This window comes from Equus caballus, chromosome 17, assembly GCF_041296265.1.
Source record: "Equus caballus isolate H_3958 breed thoroughbred chromosome 17, TB-T2T, whole genome shotgun sequence".
Lineage (NCBI taxonomy): Eukaryota > Metazoa > Chordata > Mammalia > Perissodactyla > Equidae > Equus > Equus caballus.
In genome coordinates, this window is record NC_091700.1 from 48,462,778 (window position 1) to 48,487,330 (window position 24,553).

Consider the following 24,553-nt stretch of genomic DNA (forward strand, 5'->3'; position numbering starts at 1 on the left):
CATATATGAAACTAGTTATAGTTTAATTAGTGACAAATGCTAATTCAAATTTAAAATCTGACATGTGGGGTACTCAATTTTATACAAACTTCTGCTTCAGGTCTTGACTTCAAGTGTCGCCTTTATTGATTCTATTACTATTGATAATGATAATTATTGATAATTACAGCAATAAATGTTCTGTTAAATCAACTTAACGTCATCTAAAAACTGTCCACCCTGCTCTCTAAGATTAGCTGGATGGCTACTTTTCAGTGTGCATAAGCATTCTTTTATACATTTTATTCAGCACTGATCAGGTTAATAAAAGTCTACTTATTTTCCATATTTGGTTTTAAAATGCCCTTCAGTAGCCGTTCTAAGATTGTCAAAAATAAGATTATCTATCACTTTTTAAAGTGAGATAGCTAACTCAGAAGAATTACAAAGTGATCTGACTGTGAAAGGCACCTACCATCATACACACAGAACTTGAAGGTGCTTTAGCACAAAGTACAGCATTAAATTTAACCTCAGGGAAAGGTGGAAAGGGAACCACGAAGACAATGTCAGAGAGAGTTTAACCTTTGCTTGAGAACACAAGTGTCACAGCAGACTGTCATTACTGAGGGGCTGAAACGGTATAGTAAGTCCTTAAAACAGCAGGAAGAGAAGATAGAACTCTAGGTGGAAAATATATTTAGCAAGTTAAAGGAGTAAAGGAAAGTTTCTATGTTCCATTTATCAAAATGATCTAGATTTTGAACTTTGAATAAAAAAGTTACATGTCAATGCCTCGAATTGCTGTTGAGCAAGATAACGAACCATCCAAACAGACACACTGACGTCCTCCAAACAAAGTTGAAGGACATCAGCAACCACCCCATTTGCCCGTGCGCTTCAGAACTACAGGTTCCTGGGGATATGTGGACTGATTTTAGTAAGATATATGATATGGTTGTTTCTATTATGATAAAGTGAACATAAAATAAAATTCACCGTTTTGATCATTTTATAGGGTACAATTCAATGTCATTCAGTACTTTCACAATGTTGTGCAACGATGACCACTATCTAGTTCCAGAACGTTTTCATCACCTCAGTGATATCAGTTTCATAAGGTATTTTTTCCACAATGTTATACTTTCCCTTCCAGTGTGGATCACCTACCAGGCTGTGAACTTGTCTTCTGCTTCTGAGCCTTTTCCTTTTTAAATTTTGGCACTATACGAAATACTGTGCTTCTGTTGTTTCTCTTGGTGCAATCCATAGGAGGCTCCTGTGCGAGTCGAGCAAGAAAAGAATTTTCTCAGGATGTTAAGAGAAGAAAAATCCACTCTGATATTAGAGATAACACAGGAATAGGTTATAAAAACAAAACATTGTCGAAGTGAGACTTCTTCAAAAAAAGTTCACGATGTTACATTCTACTGAAAATGTACTGATTCCCATAAGATATCTCTGTTCACATAAAAGCCTTTCTCGCTTGTTCAAGACCAGTACTTTTGAAAGTGGTGTTCAAAATTCATTTTCCCCTGAATATCTTTGCTTCAAAAGATGAGTTCAAATTTCATCGTCATAAGGTTCACATTTATAAAGCAAGAGGCCAAATTTTACATACCTCGTCCTCATTTGGGTGTAAGATGTAATAAAGCCAGGGAATCTCTGTTAACTTCTGTAACTCCACCTCCACAGAATGTAAGGCATTGGATACCCGCTCTTCATGTGGAGATTCCAAATGCTATTTACCAGCAGATTAAAAACAAAACAAAACAAGGCTCAGCGACCAAACGCAAACAGAATAAATTATTTTATTTTGACAGTGAACATCTTTCTCCCTTATCAGGCTAAGCTAGAGGTTGTTGTTGTTTTTAATACAAAGGAATATAGAAAAAGTAACAAATTATTTTATACTGAGTTCATTTATAAAAACATCTGGATAGATTTATCCTTACTTCCCAAAGATAATCTAAGACTTTAGTAATTTCACAGAAAAAAGTATTGCTTTTGGTGTTTTTTCTATGTAAATCCTTTCTTCCCTCCCTCTTGCTTCCCCCCCTTCCTTCCTATCCATGCATCCACCCACTCATTCTGTCTGCTTGCACTAGTGAGTAATCTCATTAGTCTGCTTATTTGTCGCAAAAATCCTTCTGATTTACATAGGTCACTATGTGAACAAATAATAATATTTTAAAAATTGGCCAAAACCATGTCATATAATAAGAACCACTTGGCACAAAAATCTCTTGGAGAATTAAAATAATTTAGGATTAAAATTAAAAGTTTAAGGAAAAGACACCCACAAACCTCAGAAAAATTTGTGATGATAAGCTGCTGTAAAATCAGGACAAAGCAAAAAGCTAAACGGCTTGTAATCAGAGGGTTTGGGAACTTTAAAGAGAATTTAACTGGTCACCTATTATCCACCCCTTTGGGGCAGTTATTAAAAAGCACTTACAAATTTAATAAATGAATAAAAGTGAAATAAATACTGTTATGCACAGAACTGGAAGGGAGGTGACTGAATTCCAGTCCTTGTCTTATCAATAACTAAGCAACTCAGGGAGGTTAATTGATTTCAGGAGTCTTAGTTTCCTCTTCAATAAACAGTAAAATGTAACTAGATTATTTTAAGGTCTCGTCCAGGTAATCAATACTTTTGTAAATTAGTCTAAAACTGTAAAATACCAACATTTGGGTTCATACAATTTTAAACTGAAAGTTCAGAGAGAATATTGCTATTATCTATTACAGGCATTATTTTTTTCCCTCTGTTATTCAAGGTATCTACTATTTCTTGTAGTTAATAAAAATATGGAGATTCTCTACCCTGTCATATAAAATTTACCACTTTCCTTTTAGTCTAAGAATATATGTCTTATAAAATTGATAAGATGGTTTTTGCATATTCATTCTACAAGCAAAATAAAAAGCAAACCTTACTCGCTCTCAACTGTGATCAACTCTTTATTTTGATATCAATATTGTCAAAGATTTTGAAAAAATTCACTGGTGTGCATTTTAAACCAAACATCCATATGTGACAATGACAGAAGGATTAAAAGTGGAGGGGGTCCTTCTATATTAACATAATATAATTGACAAATATTAATGGGTACTTACAGTATAGAGAGCTAAAATACAGAATAAGTTATACTTCTAGTTCTTGACAATCAGAAATTATCTTAAATATATTTCAAAAAATACATGTCCTTCAGCCAAAAACTGGGACCAAAGTCACAGCTCACTGGATTTCCTAAAGGACTAATTTATATTAGAAGGGCAGCTAGAAGATTCTGGTTAATAACAGAAGTGCCAAGAATAGCCAAGAAGATGTTCCCATGCGTTTTATCAAAAGAGATAACCAGTGTTTCTTCCTAAGCTTTTCTTCATGGCCATAGCAAACCACCTCTTGCCCCAAGGAAGCTGTATTTCAGTTTCCTCTGGAGGGGAGTGAGAGCAATGGACTTCATTCAGCCTTTAAGCTTCTCTTCTCAGAGTGAAGCATGCTCCAAGGGTGGTACTCTGCCGGACCCCAACCAAACAGAAATTCCAACCACAGTCACTTATGAGTTAGTTGGCTATGTGACACACCTCCATTTTCCAGCTGTGCCAGGTACTGTCACTCTTACTATTACTTTCATTTAGGTGTACATTTTCCAAAGCAAGAGATAGAAGTACAGTCAAGAGAAAGTTTTTAAGATCACCACCTATCAATTAATCAGAACTGTCACAAGGAAATAAAAAATAGCTAATGCGTTAGGCTTTCTATGCAGTTACAACAGCATGTGTGAATAACCTACAGTTGAACACTAGGTGGCGAAAAGACCCAATAAACTACAACATTTGCAAATGGTGAGGGAATAAAGCTAGGCTGACAAGCAAAAGACTCTGGGAAAACCAAACAGGACATCTGTGGACTTCTAGGAGTTATGCTTGAGGTCCACGGACTGTGGTCAGATTCAGACTTGGCCAAATCTTGATTTCCAGCACCAATCTGAGTTAATCTAATGATACGGCTAGTTCTTGAAACACTGAGTCTAAAAAAGTGTTGTCTTTTAAGCAAATCTAGAGAACCATACCAATCATATCTCAAATGTTAATTCTGGGAACAAAACCTATGATTTCCTCCACTTTGCTGTAATAACGAGCTAATGAGTAATGTCTACCACACTTTAAAAAGCTCAAGTCTCTCAAAGCTGACTGGGGCGGGCAGGATTGCACAGAAACACGATGGCATATGTGAGGGGGATCTCTACTCCTGTTAGCCTGAATCTTAACTCCCAGGTTCAGCCATATATTTTCTTGAAGGCAAAAGCTAGGTAAAAAGGAAGCTGTAAGGATGGAGGCCAGAAGCGTGCTTCTGCCCTAGAATCTGATGAATGCATGCTCCCGAATGAAGGTAAGGCCCATACATTTATCATCATTCTTAAGTTAGCAAGCATTTCTTTTCCTTACCAAAGGAACCCTGCCAACTAGTAAAGATTCTGTTTCATTATACAGTGCCTTCACATTGATGGCTATTTCAGTGGCAGTGTCTCTTGTAAGACTCTAGAAAAAAAACAAGATCATCAAGACAAGTAGTTCTGTATTAAATTGGGATTCAGTCATCAGCAAATACTTCAAATTTTATTCTTCTAATTTAAATTCACGTCACAAACACTTTTAAAATCTACCAAAATTCTATTATAATTGCAAAATTTCACACTCACATTTGTTAGCATGATTACCTCTTCTATCACAGAACCAAAAGAATGCACTGGCTATAGGAATACCCGCAGGACCACATCTCCTACATACAAACACATATATGCTGGCAACAACATTTACATATTCCCATAAAAAAGTTCGGTCAAAGAAAATTATGTCCTAAAGGGGTGCTATCTGATCATAATTAGTTCAATCCACTGACGTTCACTCTCAGAAGTTCCAACCAGATTGTTTTTCAGACTTCAATCTTGAGCACTAGCATTTATTTGTATATTTATTTAGTTAACTTCAGTTGAATAATTAAAAGAATAAAACAAGCCATCAGTTTTGTCTATAAGCCTTGTACCATGTATCACATTTCAAGAGAGTTATATTTTATCCATTCTATTACTAACTTCTACATCAAAAAATGTACAGAAGTTATAAAAATTTAACTTCTACATTAAAAAATTTACTAAATTTACCAATTTAGTGAAACAAAATGAAGTAAGAATAATTTTAGTGCACAACTTCAAAAATGAATGAACGTCTTTTATAAAACACACAATACCTATATCAAGGTGCAGGGGAGAAAGTAAAAGAAGAAATAAGGAGGAATGGTTGTAGTTAAAAGGAGAAGCAGCAGAAGGAAGATGGCAAGGTGACAAGCGATTGAAAGTGAAATAGAAAAAAATGAAGCAGGGCCAGCGCTGTGGCGGAGTGGTTAAGTTCGTGCGGTCTGCTTCAGCAGCCCCCTGTTTCACCAGTTTGGATCCTGGGCACTGACCTAGCACTGCTCATCAAGCCATGCTGAGGCGGCATCCCACATGCCACAACTAGAAGGACCTACAACTAGCATATATAACTATGTACTAGGGGGCTTTGGGGAGAAGAAGAAGAAGGAAAAAAAAAAAAAAAGATTGGTACTAGATGTTAGCTCAAATGCCAATCTTCAAAAAAAGAAAAAAGAAAAAAATGAAGAGATTTAAGAGCAGGAATGGGGAAATGGCAGGAAAAGAAAAATAAAGAAAAATTTGGCCACAAATTTACCATAAGCTTCTGGCAGAGACTCATACAGACTATATAATGTTCTTTCAAAGGGTGCGGCACATTTTATAGTAACAAAACATATGTGTAACACCAAAAAATCTGGGGAATGAGAATTTACCATTCGCTCCTCACCTCTGGGAACCGTGGGTTGGCCTTATTCAGTGCGTGGGAGCATGCATTCACAGCGTGGGCCAGTTCTTGCTCCAAAAGACAGTGGATCGTGGCTGCATCACAAATCCTGAAAGTGAAAAGGAAAGAAATGAACGAAAAACTTTCTGAGTATTGTTGATTTTTCTGAAGTGTAGAAGTGGTAGAATAAAACAAGTAAAATAAAAGTCACTACGGGAAAATTTTTTCTTAAATCACTGCTCAATTATGAATGGCACCAGGTAGATTTACAAAATTCAAACCCCATTGCAACAAAGACCAGTAAAGCAAAAATCCTTATATAAAAAGTTAGGCTTAGAATCAGAGAGAAACATATTCAGTTGCTATTTGGAAGAAAAAATACAGTAACACTTCATTCTGCGGTATCATTGGAAAGTGAGAGAGGTCCCAAATGTAAAGAGTAGAAACTTATCTTTAATTCATTGAAATTTCAACCAGGAACAAACACAACAGATTAGCGCAAGAGCGTTATCATACTTATCATCTATAGGCTAAATGCCTTATATACATTATCTAATTTAATATTCACAATCTTAAAAGGCAGCCGTGATTAATTTTCTCCACTTTATAGGTGAATACATTGAGGCTCAGAGAGATTTAGTACGTACACAAAGCTAGTAAATGATAGAAACAGGATTTGAATTTATGTCTATCCAACTCCAAAGTCTGTTGTGCCACAGTCCTCTGGAATCTAAATCTTCAAGAATGGTTCTGGAAAAACAAAATCCTGGAGGGCACTAAGGCCAAAGAAAAGAAAGGAGAAAGATTTCTACCAATTGCTAGAAAATGATGTAAGGTTTACAGACAAGCAAGAAGGCAAGATGATTCAAACCCTTTTTGCTTCTGGTATCTTCAAAGAGAACGATCTTCAATCTGGAAAGGGTAGAACAAGAGAACAGGCAGAAGCCCTATTCAGTTTAATCAAGAGTAAAGGAAAGGAGTTTAACTCTTAAGGATCATATAGTTGATATCTAAGGGACACAGGAACTTGCAAATGTCATCTCAGCATTCTTACCAATAACCTTGAGAAATTATGAAGAATGGGTTATTTACCAACAGAACAGAGATGGGTAAATGTTATTCTAATTTTCAAAGAAAAAGAAAGAGATAAATCAACTTCAGATCAACATTTCCAACTGCCAACTGAACCTCCTCCTAGATATTTCTAACATAATTGAAATTCTTTAATCCAACATGGAATCCATCATTTTCTCTCTCAAAACCTGTTCTTCTCCTTGAATCTTACGGCTCCGTCAAAGGCACCAAAATTCACCTAGCCATTCACTAGAAACCATAGGGTCATCCTGTCTCCTAATTCATACCCATAAATCAATTTTAGATCCTATCTTAAATCTCTCTTCCCCTTTCCATCTCTATTGCCTCAATCCACTGTTTCCTATCAGGACCACTCCAACAGTGTTTACCTTGCCCTCATCCTGCTGTCCTCCAGACTGCTTCTAGAAACACCCTGATAAAGAACTGGCCCCTCCCGACCTCTCCATCCACATTCTCACACTCTCAAATACACCATGCCAATGTTTCAGTCACCCTAATTCCCTGAGATTTCCTGAAAGTACTATACACATACACTCCTTTGGGCCTTTGCCTAGGCTGGTTCCCATGCGTAGACTGCTTCTTCTTTTACTTTCCCTAAAGACTTGGCTGAGAGGCCACTTCCTCCAGGCTGCCCTCCCTCTGTGCCTCCTCTGTGTGTCCACAGAGCCCACTGTGTGACCTGTGACAGCACTTCAACTACACTTCTCCCTCCTACTACTTTGCCAGCAAATTCAGAAGAACGACTGCAATGCAGTCATCTTGGCATCCCCAGTGCCTAATATAAAGGCTCAAAATTATTTGGTAAATATTGAATGAATAAATTCTGAAAACTGATGAGTGAGACTGATTTTCATCTTTTGAAAAATTTTAAAAAACAGATGGGGAACCAAACTAAGTTGACCAAACGCAAGTCTGGCCAACTTTCACTTCCTTTTTTTTTTTGGATAAGGTTATTTGGTTGGTTGACAGGATGATAATATAGGAAATATTCTGGCTTCAAGAGAGTATATTCTGGTTTCACGAAAATGCTGTAGTTCTGTTCTTAATTTTTTGAGGAAATTCCATACTATTTTCCATAATATATTTATTAGCTTGATTGTGGTAACCATTTTACAATGTATACGTATATCAAATCATCACAAGTACACCTTAAAGATATATAATTTTTACTTGTCAATATACCTCAACAAAGCTGGGAAAAAAGAAAAAAAAAACCCTTATAAATTGGAGTCCATAGAAGTTGTTCATAGTACTATCTAAAAGAAATGTATTCTCCCTAAAACTAATATCTCTGTGGATAAGAAGCTGAGATGTACGATAATGCAGTTACGTGGATTTAGTTGACTAAATATTCATTTTCCCTTACCTTTCTTCTAAGTTACCCAGTATCTTGCACTTATCATACTTCATTCTAATTCTGAATGTTGGTCCCCAGCAGTAGGGAGCATAAATCTTTTCTCTTATATCTCTAACATCTAGTACATTCTAGGTACCTAACACATATTTAGAGAGGAGAATGAGGAATGGGAGAGGGGGAGCAGATGGTGAGGGGGCGGGAGGGGAAGGAGGAAGTTAGCCCCTAGTACCACTGAGCTTTGTCTGCCTTCTTTTCTTTTTCAACATTTTTATCAGTGACCAGATGAAGGTGTGGTAAGATAAAATAGCTACCATGCAGGGAACACTAAATGTGTCAGATAGGATGTGCTAATAAGCAGTCTACCTGGTGGTAAAGTGCTTTACTCAAGCAACCTTCACAGTGACCTCAGAGCGTAGCTCTTACTATCCTCATTTGGTAGATAAGATTTAGGTGAAGAGGAGATACGACACTTGTCTGTGGCCCCTCCTCCCCTCTGAAGCCTACTCCTGGTCATAGTGACTTTCATCTGTTTTACACTCATAGAACTTGTGTTTCTTATCTCCTCCATTTCTGTCTACTAAAATTAACTTGTATGGTCTTGCAATCTCTGTGATAAGTCTGTCAGAAACTAATTCTTGGACTCTTGCCACCCATCACCACCCTCCAAGCCTCCTTGGGAGCAGGGTTAATGTTTATATTTCTTTCTACATTCCATAAACATTTAATTAATAATTACAAGGCAGCATAGTGAACGGCATAGTGTAAAGATTATGTGTAAACTGAGGAAACAAACAATGAGGGAAAGAGTACTGTGTGGTATGGTAAGTAGGCAAGCTCTCCACTGTGTTTCAGGAAATCCAAGATCTGTTCTGTAGAGAACACAGGTGTGCAGATGCATGTGTTGGAGAGGATCTGATGAAGGAGAGCCATAATTGCTGAGGCATAAATAAGGCAGTAAATGGAGAGAGTAAAATTATCTCTTTTAGATATCGCAAACCGATGATGTATTAAAATTAAAAAAACAAAACTGGTCAACACCAGACTTCTCACAGCCCAAAAGCCAGCAGGACCACCATACCTGGTGATGAGCTCCTCCGCGGCCTGGGAGCAGAGCTGCATCTGCGACACCTCCTCTGTTGCCAAGTCAACGGCATGTTGGATGTACAAATGGGTTCGAAGAACTGGTTTACCAGCATCACACTTCTGTTTATCTTCCCAAGATTTCAGAGTGCTTTCAAAAGCCTATTTGACATCAATATTACAAGGAATTGTTACTTTAGAACTCTGAGGCCCAAATGTGTATTTAGATATTATATGAATGACTTTCAAATCACTATTGCTTTTTTCCTATTCTAACACCACATGAACTAAATCATAAGTACAAAAAAGATATTTTAACATTTTCCAGTGTATCACAACAAGTAAAAAGTAGTGTCATTGATGATGATGACTATATCACTGAAAAGTTAAAAAAAACAGCTTCAGGGGTCTGCCCCAGGGCCGAGTGGGTAAGTTCGTGCACTCTGCTTCAGCAGCCCAGGGTTTTGCCTGTTTGGATCCTGGGCGTGGACCTAGCACTGCTCATCAAGCCATGCTGAGGCAGCGTCCCACATAGCAAAACTAGAAGGACCTACAACTAGAATATACAACTATGTACTGCAGGGTTTGCGGAGAAAAAGACAAAAAAACACAGAAAGATTGGCAACGGATGTTAGCTCAGGTGTCAATCTTAAAAAAAGCAGATAGCTTCAATTTATGCTTCAATCTTTACTATTATATGTATAATACATAGGAGGAACATTGGCAGTCTTGTTTGTTATGCGTGTGACCTTAATTAAAAATACATATTCTGGAAAAGGCAAAACGATGGAGATAGTAAAAAGATCACTGGTTGCCAGGGGTTGGGGTAAGGGAGGGAGGGATAGAAACGTGGAGCACAAGGAATTTTTAGGGCAGGGAAACTATTCTCTGTGATACTGTAATGGTGGATACAAGTGATTATACATTTGTCAAAACACATAGAATGTATAACACAAACAGTAACATAAACTACAACTTTAGTTAGTTATAATGTATCAGTATTGACTCATCAACTGTAATAAATGTGCACATTAATGCAAGATGGTGAGGAGAACATTATAAGGAAATTTATGTGTTCACTGGAAAGGTGAGGAGGTATGTGGGAACAGAATTAGAATTCTCTGTATTCTCTGCTCACTTTTTCTTTAAACCTAAAAAAACTTAAAAATAAAGACTACTTATTTTTTTTAAAACTAAATAAATATTTGTTCATATTTAAAACCACAATGACTTAAATGTCAGATTTAAGAGTGAATTTAAATCTCTTTCCTTGGTTTCTATTTTTCATAAAAATTTGTGAGTTTTTTGGAAAGGCTTGATAAAAATCTGGAAAAATATTTTTGTTACATACCCTGTCCCTTGTTAGCATCTGAGCTCTGTTTTTGTGCACAATTTTGATAATCCCTGGAGGCTGAACCCATGCTTCACCATCCACCTGCACTGGGACTCCCTCATCACCAAATATAGTGATTTTCACTGTACGGCACTGAAACAAAACGAGTCATTTTAGAGTAGGAATCATCCTGAGAAATTGACACTCAATCTGCATTCAAGCTTGACTTTTAGTCCAATCTGTGGGATGGAATGCTATGCTTTTCCACTTAGGATGACATACTAACAACTGACATGACAAGAAAGTCTGTACTTTATGGACGAATATACACTGTAGGAGTCATTTGGAAAGGTGTCCCCAGTGGCCCAAGTAGTGAAGTCAGGTTTGATCTGAGAAACAAACCTGAGCTATTCGATGATGCTGCAGCTTAATAACCCTTGAAACAGCCATTTGCATGCTATCAAATATTGCAACGACTTCTAGGATCTTGTCATCAAATGATGGTGCAGCAAATATCTGAAAGGAAAAACTACATTATACTTTCACTAATAAAGTTGAGGCTCAAGTAAACCGGCACATCGAGCAATGTAAACTGCAATACACATATTTTTAAAAAAAATCTATAAAAATAGTAAGCAGAAAATTAAGTATATATTATTAGGAAGTGCTAGTCCATGGACAAAATAATCACTGTGGATAGCTTAAAATAAATAAACATAATAAAAAAGGTTTTAAAACCCACGTGGATATAACATTCATGCCCCTCATAAAGCACTCTTAGGATTAGTGAACTATTATATTTCCAAAGAATTCATCTCGGTATAAAATGTATTAAATGTCTGTGCATACAGAACTTAGACGTCTTGATAAAATGATGTGTATAATCTCAGGAAATGTGAAAAATTCGAAAGATCACATGGATTTCATAAGGTTAAGGCTAATGGAGATGCAACTTCTGCTCCAGTTCACCTGGTATGTTGTACGGGGAATCTTTCAAGGTGTAACAAGCAGTATGTATATGTGCTTTACATCTTAACGTAACAACTTTTTAGAGCATTTGAGAATATGGAAATAGAAACCTCAAAGGATAAAAATCACATAGGCTTACTTTGCTTCGACACTAAATGCATTTTCACAAAATTAATTTAATCCAAAATTTTAAATTTCAGCTGTATTGTCTCTTTTACCATATCATAAATAATCATGCCTCTGAAAAAATTATTCAGTATAAAGTAGTATCCTAATTAAAACCTTCACTGAAAATATCAGGACACAAACTTGCACACACTGATGATTTCTTATCATTTCTGTGATCAGACTGCCTAGTTTGAAATGTTGTCTCTGCTACTTACTGTGTAAACTTTGAGTCAGTTTCTTCATTGGTAAAATTTAGATAAAAACTGTGGGTATTAAATTACGAATGTGAAGATCTCAGAACACTGTCTAACTACCCGGTAGGTATTCAAGAGACGTTAGCTTTATTTATCTTAATCTCACTGATGTCTTCCCCTGAAAATATTTAAGAGTAGTGATAGGCTGACAAAAAACTGACTGCTAATGTAAGTTTTTAAACTCTAATAGGATTGGATATATTCATATCACGAAAATTACAAATACTTTCCAATTTATTCTATACTTTAATCCTTGCCTGCTCATTTAAGAGCCCTGAGAAAATGGGCCAGTGGGAACCATCCTTTCAAAAGCCTCAAGTCAAAGGGCCTGTCAATGTATGTGACTCTTCAAATAAAGATCACAATAACACTTCTCATTTTTATCGTTAGATTTACTTTAATAATTGTGTTCTCTTTTGTATTTTATTATTTTTAGAACAACTACATTGGTTAGGTTGTGTGTTTTTTTTAATATAGGAAAGGATACAAAGAAAATAGCAATAGACAAACTTTAATGGCCGAATGAGCCCTTTTGACATTTCTAAAAATAAAAATAATACACACATAAATTTAGAAAATTAAAAGCACAGAAAGGTATTTTGGTAGGCCCCCTCCCTGCCCCCAAAATGTCCACATGCTCATCCCAGGAGCCTGTGAATGTTCCCTTACAGGGCAAGAGACTTTACAGATATGATTAAATTAGGGACCGTGAGATGGGGAGATTATCCTGGATGACCAGGTGGGCCCAATGTAATCACAAAGGTCATCAAAAGTGGAAGAGGGAGGCAGAAGAGATCAGAGTGATGCAACATGAGAAGGACTCAACCTGCCTTTGTTGGCTTTGAAGACGGTGGAAGGGCCATGAGCCCAGAAATGTGGGCAGCCTCTAGAAGCTGGAAAGGGCAAGGAAATACTTACATCGTCCTCTTTAGTTCCACCCCAAAAGTTAGTGCCTCCGGCATAGCTGGGAATGTTCAACACTGCTATTCCTTGCAGGCTGGGGAGAGGAATATACTGCCCATCACACTGTAAGGTCAAAAGCTTAGAGGTTAGATAAGAAGAGCAAAACCACTAGTGTGAAGACACTAGAACACCAAAGACAAAGGACGGTGGAGGAAAGTGTGTTGGTAATGCTTGCTCTCCTATAAATATATTCCTACACATTACCTTTACCTAATTTTTTTTTTTCATTTAAAAAGTACAGAGCCAGACCCAATGGCCTAGTGGTTAAATTTGGCATGCTCTGCTTTGACAGCCTGGGTTCGGTTCCTGGGTATGGACCTACACCACTCATCTGTCAGTGGCCATGGTGTGGTGGCAGCTCACAAACAAAAAGAGGAAGATTGGCAGTGAATGTTAGCTCAGGGAGAATCTTCCTCAGCAAAAAAAAAAAAAAAAAAATTTAAAAAGTATAAACAACTATAGCAGAAGTTATTACAGAAGATCAAATTTTTAAAAATGTTTTATCTCTTTTTTCCTCCAAGATCAAGCAGTACCTTCCTTGAGTCCTTTTTAGATCACTTATGATATTCTCATTTGTATTATAGCCATCTTTGTACTTATTTTAAGCATCCTTTATAAAGGAGCCTCTGTGAGGGTGACTCTGGGTCCTGACCACCTCATCTAGTGCCTCTCACAAGTCCTGGAACTTCGCCTGTGTCTGTAACCAACTGGGGGACCGGCTAAACTCAAAACCAAGTTCTTTAAGAAGAAAACATGCATGTCAGGAAGCACTCCATGCCTTCTAATTAATCACTTAAATACCAATTTAATTACCACATAAATTAAAAAAGAAATCCCATGGTTGGTGAAGTAATTGTATTTGCCACGGGAATAAATTCTTACTGAGTAGAAGGTTTAAGCCTTCATTTTAAGTGAAGAGCTTGCAGATGTCATACTTAAAACAGATGTTATATTTTCATTAAATAATTCTCAAATCAAAAAATAATTAACATAACTTTAGAAAAATTGCATTTTAATGCCCAATCAAAATTATCTTCAACATTTAGAACAAATGAGAAGCCAGTTTGGATTCATTTTTCAATCATTTTAAATAACTGAGGATAATTTATACTTGGTTTACCCCCATAGGCATCTTTTACAATTCCTTTCTTTTCCTTTTCGTGAAAACACATTCAAAGATGCAGGCTGTATCCAGCACCTAGGGCCGTTCCTGGCACCTAGCTGCTGCTCCATGAGTGTTCATTCAATGAATGAACATTAAGTATTTAGTAGAAAAATAAACTTTTTCTGAACCCAATAAATTGAACAGATATCTCTGTGTGCTTTATCATAAGCTGTTTCAAATCATATGACTAACTTTAAGGAAACAGAAAAATGCTATCTCTGTAAATATAAAAGAAGTATTTAAAAACCAATTCAGAGCAGTCTTAAAGATTTTATAAAGAGAAACACTACTTGCAAACATACTATGAAAAATGGTCAACATTTTCAGAAGGAAGTTCCATGTCTGTTGCTGAATTTAACATATACACATGAAGCAAAACACCCAGAGTTAGGTGCTTAATATCCATTTCATAGAGTCTCCTAGGAAAAATGTAAGAAGCAGAGATTCAATATATTAAGGTCACCTGACTCAACAATTTCTCTTATAATCAGGAAAAACTTGAGAAGTGCTACATTCTTTTATAATCTTCTCTGTCTTTCCACATTTCCACTTGTGGTTCATGATGTGGCCAAATGCTGGAGAATTGCCGTTATACTTTTTTTCTGATTAGTATCAGCTTTCTTCCCCTTTCACTGGGCAGTGCGGTCCAGTGGATCTGTTTTGAATTCTGTCACTTATTCTTTGTGTGAGTCCCTTAAACTTTCAGAGCTTCATTTTGCTCACCTGTAAAATGGGCTAATAATGCCTAGTCCATAGTGTGGCCAATAAGGAAGGGATAGGAAAGCACCTAAAACACGTAGTAGGATGCCAGCAAATTTCTTTCTTCAGTCATAATTACAAATTAATGTTTTACGGTGAAAAAACACTGAAGTTGAAATTTTGGCTCCTCCAGGTATTAACTGTTTGATCGTGGGCAGGTGACTTTACTCCTCCAAACTGAATAATAATACCTGCCTCATAAAGCATGATAACAATTACCTCACAAACTTTAAGAATTAAAGGCAATATGTAGAAAGCATTCAGTAAACTTTATTATAAGGTGATTTAAAAAGTAGTTATACCCAGTTATTAAAGTAAATGAAACAAAGACAGAAATTACTATTATACAATAAACTAAATTTAGAGTCTTAGAAAGGGTATAAACAGATTATGAAAATATCCATTATCTGCTTATGAGAATATTTAGAATAAAAGAATGTGAATTAACTATTTGTTCTTTATTATGTATTTCATTATAGACGACAGATAAACATTGTTTTTTAAAAGTTGTTTTTACTTCATGTATCTTAGTACTTAAAGGACTCAAAATAGCATATAATCATTATTTCACTTAAAAAATAAAACACACTACTTGACATGTGTAAATTAGGTATATTATGAGCAAAAAAGTCACACTTCTTAAGAAAAGAGCTTGAAATGTTAATGAAATTTTTATACTCATAGATCAAAGGTGTTTCTACTCTAAAAGTAGCAAAATTTGATGTTATGATGTCAATCTTAATTTCTGGCATTCCCATGATTATAAAGAGGATTATAAATGTCACTCAATGGTTCTGAAACCTGGGTACACATCAGATTCACAGTTGACGTGGCTTGAGAAACCGTTTATATCTGTATAGTTCTTTTCAATTTCCACTGTGATTTCTTATGCATTGACTCACTGAACTATGATCTTGCATGAAAGCATTACTTATCCACTTCGCAGATGGGGAAACTAAGGTCAAAGTCTTTGTTCCGCACCAATTCAAAGTCAAGACATGAACTCAGATTGTCTTTCTTCTATACAATACAACAGGGAAAGGAAACTTCTCTGAGAAAAAGTTGAGTTTTTTTGCCAAGTACTGGCACTGTCTTTCAAGGGATCTTTCTGGGCAGTGTCCCAAGTCTTGGGTCTCTCTTTTCCACCTTTATCCCAAGTGATCCAGCATCAGGGAAATGAAGTTTTAGACAATGGGCCTTCCATAGTCCTCAGGAGTAGCAGGTGATTTGTTTGTTTTTAACTATGATAAAGAATTCTCTACTTTTTCTACTTTACCTTTTTATATATATTAACATGTTTTCATTTATCTTGTTTTACTGATTTTATTTCCCTTTTTATCATTTGACATAAACTTCTATATCAAGGTCTCTTAACCTAAAGTTCAGAAACCAGCGGTCTATGTGTAGATTCAAGAATCTGTTAACTCTCATGCCAGTCTGTATCTCTTCTGTCCACTAACCTCTGAAATTTAGCATTGTATCCAATCGTAAACGTAGGTAACAAAGCACATTTTGACAATACCTATGACTTCATTACCAACAGAAAAACAGACATTTTTGTGTTACATTACATTAGATGTTTCAGGCATCTTGCAATATCATTTATGTTCATCATTACATCAAAATTTTTGATATTTACTATATATGCCATTAGATTTTTGTTATTTTATGTGGCACTAAAGAAACACATATAGCACTCTATAACAATTAAAAAATATTTAGTTGGGAGAGTGACGACACCAAGATGGCCACGTAGGTTGTTCCTGATTTCACTCCCTCCCCTCATAAGAACAACTATTCAAGAACAAGACATCTGAGAGAATCCTAGAACCCAGGGGTGAGGCTGAAGCTCCCACCCTGCAACACAGAGACCAAGACAGACGCACTAGAAGGCTAAGAGAAGTGGCTACACAGTGACGGCATTGCCCCTCCCCCAGGCCAGCACAGCACCACGTGCAGAGAAGTGTCCCCTGAGCTTCCGGTGCCTCTAGTGGGAAAAGAGAACCCAGAGGGTAAAACCAACATGCCCCCAGCATTGTGGGTCACTTTGTGGGAGTCCCAACTCTGATCTTGCTCCATTACACTACCAGGCCAGCCCCACACTAAACTTCTTTAAGATGATTATTCTGAATTTTTGTCTGACAGTTCATAAATCTCCATTTCTTTAAGATCAGTTATTAGAGCTTTATTAGTTTCATTTGGTGTTACATTTACTCAGTCGTTCATGATCCTTTATTCCCTGCATTGGTATTCTGCATTTGAGTAATCAAGTTCCTCTTCCAGACTTTACTGGTTTGCTTTGGCAGAGACACATCTTCACGAGACAGCTCAATTTGTGTTTCTAGGCATGTCTACTGGTAATGTCCTTGGGCAGGTGGCTACTGTTATGGTGTATTTGGGGGCAAGGCAATTGTTCAAGCTCTGAGGTCAGGGATGCAGGGGTGTGCCACTGGCTGAGAACAGTTGGATAGGACTACTGGCTTGGTTCCCTACCCAAGTGAGGCTGTAGAATGGCCTCTGTGGTTGCCTGGATTCTCTGGTCAGGGTTGCTAGATGGTTGGGGAACACTCTACCCCCAGCACTGGCTTTGCTCTGGAGGCATCAGTTCTGCCAGCCCACCTCTTGGCTGGAGTGTTGCTAAGCTACACAGCTTCCAGGTGTTCCCACCAGCCCCTCTGGTCAGATGTGGCTGGGAGACACTCTTCACAGCAGGTGGGGCTGTGACTCAGCTCCTTACCTGGGTGTGTGGAAACCAGACCCTAGGGCTGGCAATAAATGAACTGAAGAATTCAAGAGAAAGTTTCAAAAGCAGATGACTAGACCAAGTAGAAGAATCAGTGATGTAGAGAATAGGACATTAGCAATCATCAAATCAGAGAAGCAAAAAGAAAAAATAAAAGAAGAGTGAAGAAGGCCTATGAGACTTGTGTGACACAATGAAAAGCAACAATATTCACATTACAGGCATTGCAGAAGGAAAAAAGAAAGGGACAGAAGGTATATTTAAAGCAATAATGGCTGAAAACTTCCCAAAACTGGGGAAAGAAATGGACATCCAGATCCATGAGACCCAAAAGACCCAAAATAGGCTGAAACCAAATACAGCAACACCAAGACATATTACAATTAAACTGTCAAAAGTCAAAGACAAAGACTGCAGCATGAGAAAAGAGAGAAGTTACATACAAGGGAACCCCCATAAGACTACGGGTAGATTTCTCGACAGAAACATTTCAGGCCAGAAGAGAATAGGATGACATATTCAAAATACTGCAAGAAAAAAACTGTCAACATACAATAATATACGGGATGCAGCAAAAGCAGTTCTAAGAGGGAATTTCATAGCAATAAACGTCAATATCAAGAAGGAAGAAAGGTCCCAGATAAACAACCTAAATCTATGCCTTAAGGAACTAGAAAAAAAAAAAGAACAAATTGAGCCCCAAGTTAGAAGAAGAAAGAAACTAATAAAGATTAGAGCAGAGATAAATGAAATAGAGAATAGAAAAATAGAAAATATTAACCAAGCTAAGAGGCAGTTTTTCAAAAAGATAAAATTGATAAACCCTTAGATAGACTAACCAAGGCGTCCATGGTTTCACCAGAATGCCAAAGGAAATGCCATAGCTCAAAAAGGGTTAAGAACTGCTGTTAAATGGAGAGTAAGAAGTAGCTATGTATTTAAGATAGTCTTGTTCAGAATTTGGACTACCCATAGAAAAGGCTAGAAAGACTATTTCTGAAGAGCTCAACACTCTTCTAGGAACAAACACAATCCAGCCATTTTGATTCCAGATAGTTCCCTAAATCTTAAAGATGGCCAGCTATGGGGCTTGATCTCAGTACTTACCAAATTATGGTAAAATGATAATTTGCCTGTCTGTTTCCCCCTCGAGACAGGTCTAGGTATTGCGTAACACATGAGTTTACAAAGATGAATACAATTTCCTACCTGTCCTTAAGAGGAGTATGGCCCACTGGGGCAAGGTGACATAGACAGAAAAATAAATGATTACTATACAATACATCAGCGAGAAGCCAAGTTGACCTGGGGATGGGGCTGTCAAAGACAGTGTTAACGAGGTGTGAACTTCCCTGATTTTGCATCTTTTCAGCCAGTAACACTGATCTTAATTTTATAAGCAATGATAAATCAAACCAGCTGATCATGTAGTTGTGTTCTAGAGAGGAACGTATAAGAGGCTTACTTTTACTAGGACATTTAGTTGATAATGAATGAGCCAGGCACCTCTTTAGTCCACATTCCAGTGTTAAGATAACACCTAAAACAATAATGCTCAGTTTAATTCATTGATCTTTGGACTTAAGATTTGAACACTTTTCTGTATGTAGGATATACCTTAATTAAAAATGTCTGGTTATAAAAAGATACAAGATAGGAAAAACACAGCCAGCCCTGGTGGTCGAGTGGTTAAGATTCAGCACTCTCGCACCGCAGCCCAGGTTCATTTCTAGTGAGAGAACCACACCGCCCATCTACCAGTTGTCATACTGGGGTGGCTGCGTGTTGCTGGGATGCTGAAAGCTAGGCCACAAGTATTTCAAATACCAGCAAGGTCACTCATAGTGGACAGGTTTCAGCAGAGCTTCCAGACTAAGACAGACTAGCAAGAAGGACCTGGCCACCCACCTCCAAAAACACTGGCCATGAAACCCTATGAATAGCAATGGATTGTCTGATATAGCACCAGAAGGTGAAAGGATGGCACAAAAGGATCCAGCAGGGTTCCGCTCCACTGTTCAGAGGGTCACTAGGAGTTGATCAACTGGACAGGACTAACAACAAAGGAAAGACATGCCTATGAGCATAAACAGTGAGCCCTGAACCAAGGGTGAAAGACAATGAAATTCACAGAAATTAGTAGACTTTTCAGAGCCATGACCCCAAACTTCTTTTTTTCTGTTATTGGAGATTAAATCAATTTTGCTGTCCTTAATTTCTTACTTAAATTAGTAAAAAATACTAACAAATTTAAAAGATCAAAATCTCTTTTGCTTTTACTAATTTGTTGTTAGAAATAATTGGAACAAAAAATACACTTAAATTAAAAGATTCTATTTACTATGAATGCTATTTATAGGGTAAAACTTTAAGCATTATAGAATTGGGTCAGAATTTGGAAATGTAAATGAGAAAGTCTGTTAAAAATCCTATTCTATAAATGTACTCCACGGCTCCACCTTTTCATGGGGCACCATGACTCTGCAGCAGAATCCATATCTCAGGAGCTAATGATAATGATAACTATGTGTGTCACTCATTTCCAGTGTCTATACCTCCTTTATAATAAAGTTGATAATCACTTTCATTTTTTCCCTTGAGTGTTTAATCACTAATAAAGAGAAATTGAGACCAAATTAGCTCCACAAATGAAATTGTTTTTCTAAGTAAGATGATCCAAAACGTATTTACTTCAAGAGGAACTTACTTCAAGTTGAACCCTCTGTTCTAAATTCTTGTACGATCTCTGTAATAACTCCCGGGTTCCAAGGACACCATACCACATCAAGTTTTTAGTTCGGCTCCTGAAAATAAACGTTGGCAGGCAATTTCAGTAACTATTATTTATTTACTCTTGAAAGGCAGAGTAAGCAAAAGAGATAATAAATGAAATTAAAGTAAAATTGCCTTCACGTAATAACATTATTACTATTACCAAAATTACCTGCATTTTTCAGGGTGCTCTTCTCTCTTATTATTAAATTCTAACGAAATTTTCGCATCTAATCCAATCCCAAAGTAATTGTTCATGACACATTTTTCTGAATATCCATCTCTATGATAACAAGGAGAAGTACATAAAAGTCAATTCCAGGTTAATATATAATAATTACAATTTGTACACAAAATAGCACTTCACACCATTTAAGCTTCTATTCCTTACAAAAGAGAGTAAAGCTTAGCAGAAATCACTTCTTATTCATACCCCATGTGCACAATCCTAGTCCATATGTATAATTTTGGCACAAGTGACATAAAGGGATGGTGGGCAAGGCAAAGTGGAGAGAGAGTCACAGTAATACTTTTCTAATAATTGTAACAAAATCTTAGTTCTTCTCTCTCCTACCTAAGCCCCTCACTACACAGATGTGCGGAGGGGCTTGCAGTCAGGTACTAACAATGCTCTCCTTTTTTTGATTGTTAGAAAGTCTCCTCCATTTCTACTCTAATCAATAGACAAATATGGATTCAGCAAACAACTACTAGATCAAATCCATTCTTCTAGGTGCTTTGGAAAGTACAAAGTTGAAAATACAGTCCTGTCCTTGAGGCCTGTCCTTAGAGAAATGAGATACAACAAAAGCAAAATTGAACACGGAAGAAAAAGGAAGTTTATCTTGAACCGTCAAAATTATTTTAGGAGTTTTAAAAAGGTAAGAGATCAATGTGGGCCAGAAGCTGCCTGAAATAAGTAAACTCAGAAGCTGGGCGTGGAAAGATGACAGATTTGGCAAAACTGAGAAGAAAGGAGGTGAAGGGAATAGCAAAAATATGGATATGAAGGCATCAGTGAATAAAACATTCCAGGAGAAAGTGAGTAGAGCTGTGCCTCACTTCACCATACGGTTGTTGTCACAGACTACAGGCTGGAAGGGACCCACCTCAGCAAGAGATCGTGAAAACCACTGTACCTCAAATGGGTCAACATACTCATCATTATCCACTTCTGAAATTTTCCGATGACCCTTTTTGTATATGGAACCATAATTATTGTAATACATTTAAAATGTTACCGTTAGTACAAAACAGAAACAATAACAGCCAAAACAAAGTATTTGCAAAAGTATTTTCTTACATTGAATCTGGATCTGGGTCAATAAATGGCGTTGCACCAAAAGGATCAATATTTGCCAGTAACATTTTGTTGATAATAGAACTCCCAGCAATTGAGGCAGCTAGTCCTGCTCTTAAACCTGACCAGAAAAATAAATATATACAAGATCACATGTTAATAAAAAAACAGAAAGAGCCAGTCCATTGTTTTCAGGTCAAATCTCAAACATCCTGCTTCCAAAGCACAGTTTTCAGTGGCTACTCCTCCCATTAGTCAAAACCATGAACTATGGGGGGCTGGCCCCGTGGCCAAGTGGTTAAAGTTCCACGTGCTCCACCTCAGTGGCCGGGGTTTATGGGTTTGGATCCTGGGCACAGACCTACATCACTCCCCAGCCATGCTGTGGTGGCGTCCCACATACAAAGTGGAGTAAGATTGGCACAGATGTTAGCTCAGGGCTAATCTTCCTCAAGCCAAAAAAAAAAGGAAGACTGGCAGTAGATGTTAGTACAAGGTGAATCTTCCTCAGCAAAAAAAAAAAACAAAAACAAAAAACTATGACATTGGTAAATACAGGTTTTGGATGCTTCTTAGGATCTACATGTTGTCATAAAAAAGGAAGCAGATGAAGACGTAAATAGGAGTCTCTTTGTGACAGTTTCTCATTTGCCATCCCAATGATTCTATAACTTCAACAAATAAATATTACTTCCTTTGTTATAGCAAATAAAGTATTAAGTCTGTAAGGAATTTACAGTAAAGGCTGAATTACCCAAAATGTCACGGAGTTACCACTTCCAAATGCTTCAACCATGGATAAGAATACTGAATTAAAAATGTTAACAGAAGTACTAAGGTGAAAAAGTGTTGGTGCCAACAATAAGTAGTAAAATATTAAATGCGAGTATTAATAAATTTTAGAAGAATAGAGGATTGAACATAAAAACATGAAGCCTCTATCTTATCTCTAAATACGCAAAACTTCAAATTTATTTCAACATGCTTTCCATTGACTGGTTATGTATTCAAAGCTAATGAATTTTATGATCTCCCCATCCCAATATTAAGGCTAAAAACACTAATGTGTGGAGACAAGACAAAGTAATAGGGACCTCAAGGATCAAACAAACAAAAGGCAAAGAATAATGAAGAAAAACATGGCACGCAACTGAGAAACACTAGGAAATTAGGAAAAAGGTTCTTTCTTTGGCCAACATTCCTTTCCTCAACAAGTGCTCTTCTTAGAAGAGTATTATTATTTTAGCTACTGCAGTTTGGCTAATCATCAAATAATCAAGATGAATTTTATTCTGTCATTTAATTACACAGTTTGAATATGCTATGGCATACTTTATTATGCCAACTTCCTTTATGTCTAAGAAAATAAAAGAACAAAACAATTGTTCTGAGGAAAGGACAGTTTGCAGACATGAAAAGTCTTTCTCCAGATGCCCCACAGAAAAGTATATTTTCTAAAATATTTTCAGGTTAGCCATGTTTACAACTTCAGCCCAGAAAGGTTATCCCACAGTTCTAGATCTGAATAGAGACATGACCTCTAGACATGAACGTCTGGACCTCCAGACCAAGCAAGTTCTGGACTTTTTTCTAATATTTTCATTGCAACATTAATTCACATACCATAAAATCCACCCTTTTAAAGTGTATAATTCAGTTGTTTGTTGTATAAGCACAAAGTTGTGTAACAATCACTACCATCTAAGTTTAGAATTTTTTTTATTACCCCCAAAAGAAACATCATACCCGTTAGCAGTCATTTTCCATTCCTTCCTCTCCCCAGAGCCTGGAAACCATTAAACTACTTTCTCTTTATGGATTTGACTGGTCTGGATATTTCATATAAATGGAATCATATAAAATGTGGCTTTTTGTGTCAAGCTTCTTTCACTTGGCATAATGTTTTCAAGGGTAATCATGTTGTAGCATGTATCAGTGCTTCATTCTTTTTAGTGGCTGAATAATATTCCACCGTATGGATATACCATAAATAATATTCACTTGATGTACATTTGGGTTGTTCCTACCTTTTAGCTATTATGAATAACCTTTTTATAAACAGTTGTGAACAAGTTTTTGTACAGACATATATTTTCAGTTCTCATGGGTATACACCAGTAGTCGGATTTCTGAGTTATATGTTAACTCTGTGTTTAACTACTTGAGGAACTGCCAAACTGTTCTTCAAAATGGCTACACTATTTTACATTTTAACTAGCAATATAAGAAAGTTCCAATTTCTCCATAATCTAGTCAATATTTGTTATTATCTTTTTTTTTTTTTTTTACCATAGCCACCCAATAGGGTGAAGTGGTATCTGATTGTTGTTTTGATTTGCATTTCCCTGATGACTCATCATGGTGAGCATCTCTTCATGCGCTTATTGGTCATTTGTATACCTTTTTGGAAAACTGTCTACTCAGATTCTTTGCCCTTTTTTTTTTTTTGGTGAGGAAGATTCACCCTGAGCTAACATCCATCGCCAACATTCCTTTTGTTTTGGGGGGCTTTTTTTTTGCTGGAGAAAGATTAGCTCTGAGCTAATATCTGTGCCAGTCCTCCCCTACTTTGTATGTGGGATGCCTCCACAGCATGGCTGATGAGTAGAGTAAGTCTGCACCCGGAATCTGAACCTGTGAACCTGGGCAGCCGAAGCGGGGTACACAGAACTTTAACCACTCGGTCATTGGGCCAGCCCCTCTTTGCCCATTTTTAGATTAGTATATTTGTCTTTTTATTGTTAAATT

The 24,553-nt window shown here is 36.9% G+C and overlaps 1 protein-coding gene across 15 annotated transcripts in view; it reads right to left on the reverse strand.

The window, feature by feature from the left end:
- DGKH (diacylglycerol kinase eta) overlaps positions 1–24,553 on the reverse strand; it is a 175,323-nt gene that overhangs the window by 11,193 nt on the left and 139,577 nt on the right. For 9 of the 15 annotated variants that reach the window (XM_023621645.2, XM_070239823.1, XM_070239824.1 and 6 more), the window contains 11 exons: positions 21,809–21,926; positions 20,678–20,788; positions 20,441–20,537; positions 13,022–13,129; positions 11,115–11,228; positions 10,731–10,865; positions 9,378–9,541; positions 5,851–5,956; positions 4,438–4,530; positions 1,601–1,720; positions 1,150–1,258 (listed from right to left, as the gene is read on the reverse strand). In XM_023621645.2, coding sequence (XP_023477413.1) covers positions 1,150–1,258; positions 1,601–1,720; positions 4,438–4,530; positions 5,851–5,956; positions 9,378–9,541; positions 10,731–10,865; positions 11,115–11,228; positions 13,022–13,129; positions 20,441–20,537; positions 20,678–20,788; positions 21,809–21,926 — 1,275 coding nt within the window. The remainder of the gene's footprint in view (positions 1–1,149; positions 1,259–1,600; positions 1,721–4,437; positions 4,531–5,850; positions 5,957–9,377; positions 9,542–10,730; positions 10,866–11,114; positions 11,229–13,021; positions 13,130–20,440; positions 20,538–20,677; positions 20,789–21,808; positions 21,927–24,553) is intronic. The other 6 variants (XM_070239822.1, XM_070239828.1, XM_070239825.1 and 3 more) reach the window with 1 other exon arrangement.